We start from the raw sequence: 13469 nt of genomic DNA on the forward strand, positions 1-13469 counted from the left end.
GTACATTTATCAAAAATAAATTGGGGCTGGGAAGGTAGCTCAGTGGAAAGGTGCGTTCCTTGCGTGCATGAGGCCCTGGGTTCGATTCCTCAGCACAACATAAACAGGGAAAAAAAAGCCAGAAGGCACTGTGGCTCAAGTGGTAGAATGCTAGCCATGAGCTGAAGAGCTGAGGGACAGCGCCCAAGCCCAGAGTTCAGGCTCCATGACCCACAATAAATAAATAAATAAATAGATAGATAGATAGATAGATAGTTAAATAAATAAATAGGATTGGGGAGGGGAATGACAAAATGCTGAAATAAGGATGCAGGATGGCCCATTGTAACAATGGGATGTATAAGACAGTATGTTGAAAATGAACTTTACAACTTTGCGGGAGGGGGGGGAAGAAGAGAGGGATGGTAGGGAAAAATAAAGGAGGGTGTAATAATGCTTGATAAGAAATGGACTCATTACCTTGCTTATGTAATTGTAACCCCTCTGTACAGTATCTTTACAATAAAAAATATACATTAAGAAAAATAAATAAATAAATTGGAGGCCTAGAAGTATGGCTTAAATAGTTGAGTTTCTGCATTGTAAACTTGAGGACCTGAGTTCTTAATATCTCTCTGTCTCTCTGTCTCTTTCTGGACATACTTTTATGGCTCTATTTCTTCGGTCTTCATTCCATTCATTGATTTATGTGTTATATTCTCCGATAATCCCATATAGACACAATTACCTTAGGGAAATGTTAAGTCTTGCCAGCAGAAATGGATTCTTCTTGCTTTATTCTTTACTTGAAAAATTATTTTAGCTATTCTAAATCTTCTCCCTCTCCACTTTAGTACGAGATTTTTTAAAAAATGAGAGTTGCATTAAATCTGTGTATACTTTTAGGAGAATTGATGTCCTTTAGCTAGAGAAAGCTGACTTTTATTAAGGTTTCTTTAATGTGCATATGGTCATTTCTAGGTTTCTGACTTCTGTAGCTCTGTCTGTCTGTCTGTCTGTCTTATAGATCTAGCTCCTATATATCTAGAAAATGTAGGGAGCTCTCATCCATGTCATTCATTAAGTCCAGAGATCCCTAGCAGGCTTAACTTTCTCTTCCTACCTTCAGAGTTGTTGTTGGTCGTGGGGATTGAACTCAGGGCCTGGGTGTTATCACTGAGCTTTTTGTGCTTAAGGCTAGTGCTCTACCACTTTGAGCGACAGCTTCACTTCTGTTTTTAGGTGGTTAATTGCAGATAAGAGTCTCATGGCCTTTCCTGCCCATATTGGTTTCCAGCTGTGATACTCAGTTCTTAGCCTCCCAAGTAGCTAGGATTATAGGCATGAGCCACCAGTGCCCAGCTTTTATATCTTATGTACAGACTTTTTATATCTACTTAGTGGGGAAAACAGGGAAACATACATTCACTCCATCTTCCCAAAAGTAGATATTGTACCCTCTTTTTAAGTTAACAATGGATATAAAATGCTTTCATATTAGTACATAAATCATGTAACTATTACTTGTATTATTATATTGTATTTCACATAATAAATGTAACATAAACTTTTAACCAATTCTCTATGAATATTTATTACTTTCATTCTTTTGCTATTATAAACAGTGCTTCCATGAATAACTTTATCATGTATCTGTGTATGTGTGTCTGTGTGTCTGGGTTAGTTTGTATGTAAGACAGTGTAGTATAACTATCAGATAATGTCCTAGGACTATGATTGCTGAGTCAAGGATATGTGTATTTTAGTTTGGTAGATAATGATAAATACCTTCCATAAAGAATATTTATCTGGGGGCTGGGAAGGTGGCTCAGTGGTAGAGCGCTTGCCTTGCATGCATGACGCCCTGGGTTTGATTCCTCAGCATCAAATAAGCAAAAAGAAAAAAGCTGGAAGTGGCGCTGTAGCTCAAGTGGTAGAGCACTAGCCTTGAGCTGAAGAGCTGAGGGACAGCGCCTAGGCCCAGAGTTCAGGCCCCAGACCGGACCCCCCCACCCCAAAAAAAAAGAATAGACCTGGATGCTGTCTATAGAAACTGGACTTAAGATTATTTGAGACAGAGCCCTAACAAAAGAGATGTATTCAACTCAGATGTTTTCTGTAAGGTTATATGTAGATACATATTTTATACAGCACCAGCTAAAATGTAAGTAAAATATTTATTTTGACCACTACTCCAGTCTTGTAGAGACATTTGGAGAAGTGCTATATGTAGTATGCCTAGTGTAAGGTTTTACAGCATTTTAATCTATTGGTATAAAGATAGCTTCACTTTTTATTTGGACTTAAATTGGGCTCTGCAACTGAAGATGTCAAACAGCATGTCAATTAAACAATTTATCTAAATTTAATGAGTCATTCAGATTCATATTTCTTCTGGTTTGAAAAATAACTTCTTTCATAATTGACTATTATTATTTTCAGCCCAATATTCCCCAAAGGATTTTTCTTTTTCTGATGAAATAGAAAAGTAACAAGCTGCTATTGTATCATTTTGAATGCAGTCCTGTATTCCTTAGATCTGGTTTCTTTTGTTAATCACAGTGTTCATATTGTTATGTATACCTTCCTATTGCTATGTAATGATCGTCTGTATGAATAGACCACAATTTATTTATTCTACTGTAGAATGGATTGTTTTTAGCTTTTATTTATTAATAGGATTGCTTTGTATAGTTTGTATTTGATAGACCTATTTTGCTATCTCTTTTAATATTTCTAATCAGGATCATTGTAATCTCATAAAATTGTCTACTGAATTTACTCCTTACTTTGTTCACTACCCATATTTACATTTTCCTAAGTTGGTACTACTTAACTGTATTTATGCCAGAAGGCTTTGCTAGTTACAAAGTAATAAGAAACTTTGGTTTGTAGCTGCTGGAGGCAAGGTAGATGTGATATATGACCCCTTATCTGCATAGAGTTCTGTTGGGATTCTTCCTAGTTGTTTTGTGACCTCTTCCAGACTGCCTTTGGCAGAAGGTAACGTAGGTTCCGACTCCAGTGCCTTCCAGCTCACATTCCTGATCTTTGAGCCCCTCTCTAGCATCAGCAGCAGAACTGGTGTCAGACCTCATCCCCTCATCTGGCATGCTTCCTTTGCACCTTCACAGCAGGAGTACCCTTAGCCATGTTTGTTGTAATGATCCCTTGCCATGTAATACACATATATTATGGTATAAATACAGAGATCTCTTTTCAAATACAGTATGCATGTTTAATTACTGTTAATAGTGGGCATTGTCTTAGTCAGTTTGTCTGCTGTAATTTGGGAACTTTTCCTAGAGACATTTTCCTTTCTGTAGTAGCTATCATAAATAACATATATAGATATCAGAGTGATAGCATCATAAAAGTATTAGTAATAGTATTTCTTTTACTATGCCACTTGTTGAATATAATTTCTTTTGCTCTAGCTCTTATTAAAATATGGTTGGTAAGTATAATATTTGAGTTAAAATAATATTCTAGCATTCCATTTGATCATATTCTGAGATGTGTAAGATACATAGTCTAATAAAATATATTTCCCTCCTCCAACCATGGGGAAAAATGTACCAAGATTATTTACACACAATTTATTCATTATGACCTTTTTCTTAATGGCCTTTTCTTTGTGTTTAAAATTTTCCTGTTTCTTTCTTTCTGTCCTCAAAAAATCTACTGTGGGTGATTCCATTTTTGATGATATACAGCTTTATCAGGTATGATTCCTCAGTGTCATGTTGGACCTCACAGCTGTGTTGTTGACTTTCCCAAGAGAAAAGCTTGCTATACTGACTGGTCTACATCTATATGATCAGTATTTATGAGTGGCTCATAAATTATACTGGACTTTAAGGTTTAGAATGTTCTTTGTTTCAGAAAACAAGTTTGCTAAAGAGATTACAAAGGGAGATTTATAGTGATTTCTTTAGAAAGTACCGCGATTGTGTGTCTCTGGCTTTCTGCATTAAATATCTGTGTAATTACTGTTTTGCTGTTTATGTGTGTTTGTATAGTTATCTATGTTGTTCTAACCATGCATATTCCTCATCAGTGCATTCCTAACAGTGATCTACATTTCTACCCAGTTTTTTTTAAACTCTTGTCTAAGAAATGTATTATTCTAAGATACTAAGTGGCACAAAATATATTGTTAAATAACCTTATTATATCCATCTTGAGAGATTCACAAGACACATTAATACATAAAGATTCTGGTTTTATTCAGTAAAGAAATTGTCTGGGAAGTGGTGCTGTGGCTCAGGCGGTAGAGTGCTAGCCTTGAACACAAAGAGGCTCAGGGACAGTGCCCAGCCTGAGTTCAATCCCAGGACCAGCAAAAAAGGAAGAAAGAAAGAAAGAAAGAACTTATCTGTTTATTTCAGCATCTCTTAGAAATATTTGAGTAAGGAATACTTCATGAGACATAAGTATGTGCTGAGCATACTGGTTTGGGAAATGTTGCAAAAATACAAGGTTCTATATGTGTTGCTTAAAAACATCAAGTAACATCGACTGCATGTGATTACATGTTCAGGATTTTGAAGCAGTTAGTCAGAGTGTACTTTTTGGAGTGTATTGTCTTGTAGAAATTACATCTTTCAGAATAGTATTGATTTTTTTTGCCCCTCTATGTCTTTGATAATTAAAAAATAATTCGTAAAACTCTAAGAATTGTGCTGTTTTGTTAGAAAGGGATTTTTTTTGTTTCTGTTGTCATTGTTTGCTTAACTAATTTTATACAAGAATTACCTTTAAAAAGCATGTTTACTATTTCAGATAGCGTGGCACAGGAAAGGAGGCCTCTCAAACTTGCCTTTATGTCAAGAGGTGTTGGGGACAAAGGTTCATCCAGTCATAATAAACCAAAGGTTACAGGTATGGCTTAATAGGGTACAATTCTTGGTAACTTACATAACCTGATTACCACCACCCCAAAGATTATAAGCTAATAGGCCTTAATATTATATAGACTTTTTCTGTCACATATATTAAATAAATTATAATTTTATACAGATGGAATTGTTTAATACCAACTAAAAGTTGCCTACCTTTAAAAAAAAACCAACCTGATAATTGAGATGTTTCCAATGAAGAATTTTGTCTTTTCTGGTCCCTAACAGCTGGATTTTGAAACCCCTTACTTGCAACAGTATTTTATAGAATAGTTATATTCTGAAATTAATTTATAGCATTGTAACTGTATAAAATGATTACATCTGGATAATGTTATATAGGATAAAATGTTCTGGGGATTTATTGTGTGCATTTTACTAGTTAGATGAAGCACAAATTAAGTTATAAAATGATAAGGAAGAAATTTGTCACTTTCAGAAAGCTCCTTATGATAAATGTGAATTTCACACCTCTTTTTCTGTTAGCTTCTACATACTTCGTAGATTTATAAGTTTATAGCTAAACTAAACAGCTCATTAAAAAACTGAAAGAATTATTGTTAACTCAGATGTGAGTTAGGAGAAGAATATGTTTTCCTTCAATTATCCTCTGAGCAAAGCTACTTTGGCTTGCTTAAAGGAAATTTAAGGAATATTTTATGTGATATTAGGCCCCAAAACTTAGAATTATTGCAGCATATATAGGTAGTGGTATTTTTTTATGTTAACATATAGATATATCGGGTCTCAAGCTACTTTGGCTTTGTTTTCTAAGTTAGCTTTGAACTCCTGGACTTGGGTAATCCAAGAAAAGCTAATGCAATTGACTTCTTCCTTATCTTCCCAAGTAGCTGAGGAAAATAGTGCTACTGTTATACTCAGCAGAGTATGTTAATTGTGTTATAGCAATTTTGAGTTAAAATTATAAAGTATACAGCTATCAGCTATAAAAAGAAAAGCTGGTGGCTTTTGAATGAGTTCTGGAGACCACACTGCTCTCTACTACAACACAACCTGTTAATACTGAGGCAGGACAGAGTCTGGAAATGTTTGTGACATAGCTATACTAACTATTGAATTTAATAAATCTGATATATAAGATATATGAGTACTTCATTTTTTATATATGAGAAAACTACAGAAAATTTTGATGACCAACAATTCTATAATATTTAAATATTAAATCTCTTGAAAATTTTCTAAATTAAAATAAATATTTTGCAGTGTTGGAAATCAAAACCAGGGCTCACTCATGCTAGGCAGGATTCTGCTACTTAGTAATATAGTCTCAGCCAGCCCCTAAAGTTCTTTTTTTGGTGCTGGGGATTGAATCCATGGCCTCAGATGTGCTAGGCAAGTGCTTTACCACAAAGAAACACCACATCAACACCTCCCCCCAGCCATAGTGTTAAAGTTTCTTAATTCATGAATCAGTTATATACAGCACTAGAAGATTAGCTTCTCTTTCTTTTTTTTTAGTAGTACTAGGAATTAACTCAGGGTCAATCACTTTTGTGTTGGCTATTATGTTTATCAATTATTTGCTTACTCAATTATTGATACTGGGCTTTGGTCATTATCCTATAGCTCCACTCTAGGCTTTTTGGTGGTTAATTGGAGATGAGAGTCTCATGGACTTTCCTGTGGGCTGACTTTGAATCGAGATCCTCGGATCTCAGCCTCCTGAGTAGCTGGGATTACAGTTGTAAGCTGCCAGCACCTGGCATTTTAAAAAATTATCTTTAACTAGCTTTATAAAGGTATGAATTAAACTTGTTAATTTATGTGTACAATGTTTTAATGCCTAAGCTGGCCTGTGCTGTGATCCTTCTACTGGTGCTTCTTCACATTGGTGGAGGTGAGAGATATGCATACCATGGCCAAGTAGCTGGGATTGTAGACTTGACCTACTGTGCCTCAGGAAAAGATTATCTTCTCTGGAAATGAACTGTTTTAAAATGCAGTCATGTGTCACTAATGGGGATACAGTCTGAGAAATGCATCATTAGGCAATTTTATCTTTGTGTGAACATCAAACAGCGTTATTTCCACAGACTTCGATAGTGTCATTTACTATAGACCTAGGCCATGTGGTCTAACACTGAAGTATATGCAGTCTGTCATCAACTGAAACATCAACTGCATTATTATGGATTGTTGTGAACCAACAGATTCATAAAATGAAACTTGGGAATGGTGATTTTGACACTTCAGAATAAACTTTCCTAGAAATGAGAAAATGAGTGACTCTAATTTGTTCCTTTTTTTCTGTATTAACTCTAGGGGTGAATGATCTTTGTATTGTGGCCACATTGGTTACTAATTTTCAAAAGCTGAAGATAGCAATAAAAATGTATTGTGTACCTACTGGTTGTATGAACAGTTGTTTGCACCATGTACATATTCATTTCTCTTTAAAAAATAAAAATTTTTTATATCATACTGACTTCTTTTTAAAGGAACTTTTCTTGTTCCATAGGATCTACCTCAGACCCTGGAAATAGAAACAGATCTGAATTATTTTATACCTTAAATGGGTCTTCTGTTGACTCACAACCACAATCCAAATCAAAAAATACATGGTACATTGATGAAGGTAATCTATAAATTTTAGTGTTGTTTGTAATTAATTATCTTCTGTTTTTATTAGAGAAAATTTGCTTTTTTAATCATTTCTGTGGTTTGGGGAAACAATGAATAGACAGTTATTAATATGGATGAACTAAAACATTGCACATAAAATGCACTAATATTAAGATTAATGAAACAAGTTGTATTGTAGCTTGTTCTGATCTCTTAGCCAATCTATGTAAGTTAGGTCTCTACTGTTAGTTTACTCATTAAAGACTTTTCTGATTGGGTCTTTCTTGACCTCTTTTTAAAAATAAAATTAAGCAGGTGTTGGTGGCTCACGCCTGTAATCGTAGCTACTCAGGAGGCTGAGATCTGAGGATTGTGGTTCAAAGCCAGCCTGGGCCAGAAAGTCCAAGAGACTCTTATTTCCAGTAAGCCACTCAGAAAACCAGAAGTGGTACTGTGGCTCAAGTGGTAAAATGATAGCTTTAAGCTGAAGTGCTAAGGGATAGCACCCAGGCCCAGAGTTCAAGCCTGATAACCATCAAAAAAATTTTAATTAATTTTTTGTCAGCTTACTTTATCTAAACACAGGAGGATTTAATTGTTATGTTTCCACACTTTCACAATATATTTCTATCAAACTCACCCTCCTTTCCCACCTTCTCAAAATAATTTCAACATGGTTCCTTGTATACATAGTTGTAAATTGTCTATTTTACTGTATTCATCCTCTCAACATATATTTCAAAAATCTTTGCCCTCCATTATTCTTTTTCTCTCCCCACTTTCTTGTCTCAGGAAGATTCCTAAGTAGTCTTTTAGTTAAATTCATATCCTGTGTGTATCCATATGTAGCTATATAAATATGTATGTGTTTATATGTGCATATGTATATGTCTATAAATATGTAAGTCTTTTAGGTCTCCCTTCCACATATGAATAAAAAGATATTTTGTATTTTGAACCTGACATCTGGCTCAGTTTGATGTTTTCCAATTGTAGCTATTTTCCTTCATATTACATGATTTCAGTTTTTATTATGACTATGTAACATTCATTAGTATTTCTTAATATTTCACATGTTGATCATACAGTCATCTGATGTTGGGCACTTTGTCTGATTCTATGATTTAGTTATTGTGAACAGTGCTGCAATAAACATGTATGCAACTGTCTTTCTGGTATACTTATTTACTCTCCTTTAGATAGTCTGATAGTGGTAAAGCAAGACCATAGGGAAGGTGTATGGTTAGTCTTTTGAAGAACCTCTGTCCTGATTTACATTCCCACCAAGAGTATATGAAGGTTTCTTTTCCCCCCATATCCTTGACAGTACTTGTAATTTTCTTTATGGCTGCCATTTCAATTAGGGTGACATGGAATATTAGTGTGGTTTTGATTTGCATTTCTTCTATGGCTAAGGATGTTAAACATTTCTTCATGTATCTGTTAGCAATTTGTACTTCCTCTGATGAGAACTGTCTTAACTAATTGATCTTTTGTTCAGGGTGAGAGATGAAGATGCCATTTCAGTTCTGTTTTGTTGGTTCAGTTTTGATGGGTCAACTGTATCTAAAAATTTATTCATTTCTTCTAGATTTTCTAGCTTATTTTGGTATGAGCTTTCAAAGTATACCCTCATGATCCTTTGGATTGTTTGGGTATTTTTTGTGAATTTTCCCTTGTTTATCTCTAATATTATTGATTTGAATCTTTTCTTCCTTTTGTCAAATTAGGGGCCTACCAGTCTTATTTTTTTCAAAGAATTGACTTTTTGTTTCATTGATTCTTTGTCTGTTTTTTTTTAGTTTATATTTCAATTAATTTCTGTCCTAATATTTTACTATTTCTTTCCATCTGTTAGTTTTAAGTTTGGTTTGTTCCTGTTTTTATAGACGTTTGCTTGCTTTTTTTATGTAGACACTCATGGCTATGAATTCTCTTCTTATTTTCTTACTAACACTTCCTTTGCTATATCCCAGAGGTTTTAGTAAGATTTATTTTCATTTGTTTTCAGGAACTTTTAAGTTTCTCTATTTCTTCATTGAATCACATGTCACTCAAAAGTGTATTGTTTAAGTTTCCATGTGTTTGAGTATTTTCTGTAGTAGTTTTTGCTTTTGAGCTCAAATTTTAAGTCCATTATGGTCTAATTTCCTGTGCTTGCATTATTCCTTTCATTAATCTGCAGTGACATTCTTTGTCTCTTCTGACTGATTTCAGCTTGTAGTCTCTTTCATCAGATATATCTAGCTACTCCTCCAGCTCTCAGGATCCATTTGTAATGTCTTTTTTTCTCTCCCCCCCCTCACCCCTCCTACTCCTCCCCTGCCCCTTTAAGCTTATTTGTCAGTTAGATGTGCTTCTTATAGGCAGATAGTGGTTGGACCTTATTTTTTTAATCCTAGTTACCACTCTGTTTTTTTCTTTTTTGTTTTGAGAATTAAACAGTTAACATTCAGTAGTAATATTGGAAGGAATGTTGTATTTCTTGTAATTTTTGTTGTGCCATAGTTTTCTTTCCTCTTTCTGCTTTGAAAGTCTGCTCCTCTAGTAAGATTTATGCTTTCTTCTATTTTTTTTTGTTTTTAATTATCTTCTTATGTGGTAGGATTCTCCTAAGTGATTTTGTAGTGCTCATTCAGTTGTCATTAATTCCTTTAGCTTTTGTTTGTCATGGAGGGGATTTTATTTCTTATCAATTTTGGTGGATAGCTTCACTGGGTAAAGTAGGCTAGGTTGGCAATTATCTTTCAGGACTTAAATTATGTCTTTGCATGCCCTCCTTGCATTTAGTGTATATGTCAAGAAATCTGCTATCATTCTAATGGGCTTTTCATTGTAAGTAACTTATTTCCCCTTTTGTGCAGCTTTCAATAATTTTTATTCTATGTATCTGGTGTTTTTCCTGTAGTGTATCTGGAGGGGGTTCTTCTCTCATCTTGATTGTTTGTAGTTCTGTAAATCCCCCTCACATGTCGGTGTGCTATTTGTTGACATTGGGGAAGTTTTCTGCCATTATTTCATTGGATAGGTTTTTTTTTTAATGCCTTCAGCTTTTATTTCTTGTCTTTCCCACAATTTGTAGGTTTGACCTTTTGAGTCTTTCCCCTTAGTATCTTCTGTGTGTTCCTTCAGTATCTTTGACTTGATCTCCAACCTTCTGATACCCAGTTTTCAACTTCGTCTATTCTATTAGGCTTTCCCTTGACTTTTCTTATTTGGAAAACTAAGTTCATTTTCAAGATTTTGATTTTTTTCAAAGGTTTCATCACTATTGAATCTTCTTATATCCTGCATTGCCTTCTTTAATTCATTCAGCTTTTTGTTTGTATTCTCTTGTTGTTTGCTTTCTCTTGTTAGTTGTTCAATTTATTTTGCTATTTGTTTGAATCTTCTTTGAATTCATCCAGTTTTTTAAACATCTATTCTTTTATATTGTTAACCAATCTTATCATTGTTTTATTGCACTCTTATTTAGACTTTTTTTCTTTTTACTCACAATTAAGTGAGAGTTTTTTTAGGGAAATGTTGTCTTGTTTGTTCATGAATTTTATGATCTTTCACTGGGATTTATGCATTTTAGGCCTGGATTTGTGGAGTTTTGAATCTCTTGTACACTTTCAGCTGATTACAGTATGGTTTCCTATAGAACATATATATGGTTCTGTTTTCTCTATGTCTCTAGTCCTATTATCCTGTGAGTACAGGCAGTCTTCCTTTCCTAAGAATTCCTCCTTGCCACAGAGCTGGAGGCTTTTTTAAGTGATGTTTCCCAAAGAAGTCCCGTTTCTGGTAACTTTTTTAGATAGGACTTGGCAGTTCTAGAGCAGAGTTAACAATTCTAGAGAGTATGTGGTGGACCTTATGGAAACTCTCAGGTTTGCTGGCCTCTGATGTTCTCAGAGCCTGTCCAGAGTGTCCATAGTTCAGCTCACTCTTCCCTTCTCTTTTCTGGCAAATTTACTAGTGCTTTTCCATATGATTTTTTTTTTCTAAGTAAAGGAACCTAGTAAAACTATGTTCATGAACTATGTAATGATTCTTTCTTCAAGTTTGTCATTACTTTATGTTTTTCATTAATACAAATTCTATAGTGTACTAGACTATTCCTAACTTAACTTAGTTCCCCTAGAATCTGGTCTAAGGTATAATAACATGAAATAATATTTGTCCTAAAAAGACTTCCGTGGACCATATGAGGTAATGGAATCTATATGGAGTTGGTCTTTATCCTTAAACCAAGAAATAAAAATAATTTGGTTGTCAAAGAATAGAGTTTCTTTAGTTGATTTTACTTATACATTTTAAAGCCTTTCATCTGCTGGTGGCTCATGCCTGTAATTCTAGCTCCTCAGAGGCTGAGATCTAAGGATTGTGGTTCAAGCCAGCCTGGTGGAAAGACCTTGAGAGTCTTTTTTTTTTGTCGGTCATGGGGCTTGAACGCTAGGCCTGGTTGCTGTCCCTCAGCTCTTCAGCTCAAGGCGAGCACTCTACCACTTGAACTATAGCGCCACTTTCCCTTTTCTGAGTGGTTTATTGGAGATAAGAGTCTCATGGACTTTTCTTGCCTAGGCTGGCTTTGAACCATGATCTTTTTTTTTTTTTTGTTAGTCATGGGCTTGAACTCTGGGCCTGGGCGCTGTCCCTCAGCTCTTCAGCTCAAGGCTAGTGCTCTACCACTTGAACTATAGCGCCACTTTCCGGTTTTCTGGTGGTTTATTGGAGATAGGAGTCTCACGGTCTTTCCTGCTCGGGCTGGCTTTGAACCACGATCCTCAGATCTCAGCCTCCTGATTCTAGGATTACAGGCATGAGCCACTGGCACCAGCTGTCCATGAGACTCTTATCTCTAGTTAGTACCAAAAAGCTAGAAGTGGAGCTGTGCCTCCAATGGCAGAGAGCTAGCCTTGAGCAAAAAGAAGCTCAGGGATAGCATCCAGGCCCTGAGTTCTAGCTCTAACAACAGTGCCAGTGCGTGTGCGCACACACACCCTTTTCCCTACAGTATTTCATCCATTTGGATTAAAAAAATTTTACAAGTTTTTTTTTTAACATTAGTGGCTGTACCAAGTGCTGCAGATTCATCCATGGAAAAGGTGAACAAAATTACTGTTTCTGTAAAAGTTACATTCTAGTTTTATAATTTCTATGATAATAACAGATAAGATAATCATAACACATTGTGAAGGAATTGACAAGGTATCTCAGATAAGTGGGAAGCTGACTACCAGGTGGTTTGGACAAGATTCTGAAGAAAGTGTATTTGATAAGAATGAACTTGCTAATAAATAAAGAACTGTAAGAGCATTCTTAGTAGAGGAAATAGGGCAGTTGCTATGTGGAACAAATGTATTTTACAAACAGGAAGTGTGTCTATAACCAAAGGAAGGAAAAGTTAGAGATATAGGATAGATAGGAGCTAGATCATCCAGGATCTCCTAGATCTTGCTTAGAAGTTGGATATATCTAGGAATACCAGAAAAACAATCGAAAGGTCCTAAACTTAGGGATGAGAAACATGATCACTTGTAACATGATCACTTGCTTAGAAGTTGGATATATCTAGGAATACCAGAAAAACAATCGAAAGGTCCTAAACTTAGGGATGAGAAACATGATCACTTGTAAATAGTTGAAGAGGGGCAACAAGGGAGGCAGGGAAGTCTGGGGAAAGACTGGGACACAAGGGAATCATTATAATGGCCTAGACTAAAGTGATGATGGTGGAAGTAGAATAGATAAACTTCAGATAGATGGATTCAGGTGTCAGGCTTAGGGGTTTGAGAGCTTGGGAAAGAAGAAACGGATTAGAACCACTTGGATTATGCCAGGAACTGGTGGCTCATACCTCTAATCCTAGCTACCCAGGAGGCTGAGATCTAAGGGTCATGCTTTGAAGCTGGCCAGGCCAGGCAGGGAAGTCCATGAGACTCTTATCTCCAGTTAACCACAAAAAAGCTAGAAAGTGGATCTGTGGCTCAAGTGGTAGAGTGCTAACTTTGAGCAAAA

At 35.4% G+C, this 13469-nt stretch overlaps 1 protein-coding gene across 3 annotated transcripts in view; it reads left to right on the forward strand.

Annotated features, from left to right (window-relative positions):
* The window catches only part of Cyld (cylindromatosis (turban tumor syndrome)), a 55711-nt gene that overhangs the window by 17527 nt on the left and 24715 nt on the right, over window positions 1-13469 (forward strand). For 2 of the 3 annotated variants that reach the window (XM_013027948.1, XM_013027949.1), the window contains exons 4-5: window positions 4765-4863; window positions 7360-7476. The exons of the other annotated variant lie outside the window; for it this stretch is intronic. In XM_013027948.1, coding sequence (XP_012883402.1) covers window positions 4765-4863; window positions 7360-7476 — 216 coding nt within the window. The remainder of the gene's footprint in view (window positions 1-4764; window positions 4864-7359; window positions 7477-13469) is intronic. 3 annotated transcript variants of the gene reach the window in all.

Source organism: Dipodomys ordii, unplaced genomic scaffold (assembly GCF_000151885.1).
Source record: "Dipodomys ordii isolate 6190 unplaced genomic scaffold, Dord_2.0 Scaffold106, whole genome shotgun sequence".
In the NCBI taxonomy this organism is placed as follows: domain Eukaryota; kingdom Metazoa; phylum Chordata; class Mammalia; order Rodentia; family Heteromyidae; genus Dipodomys; species Dipodomys ordii.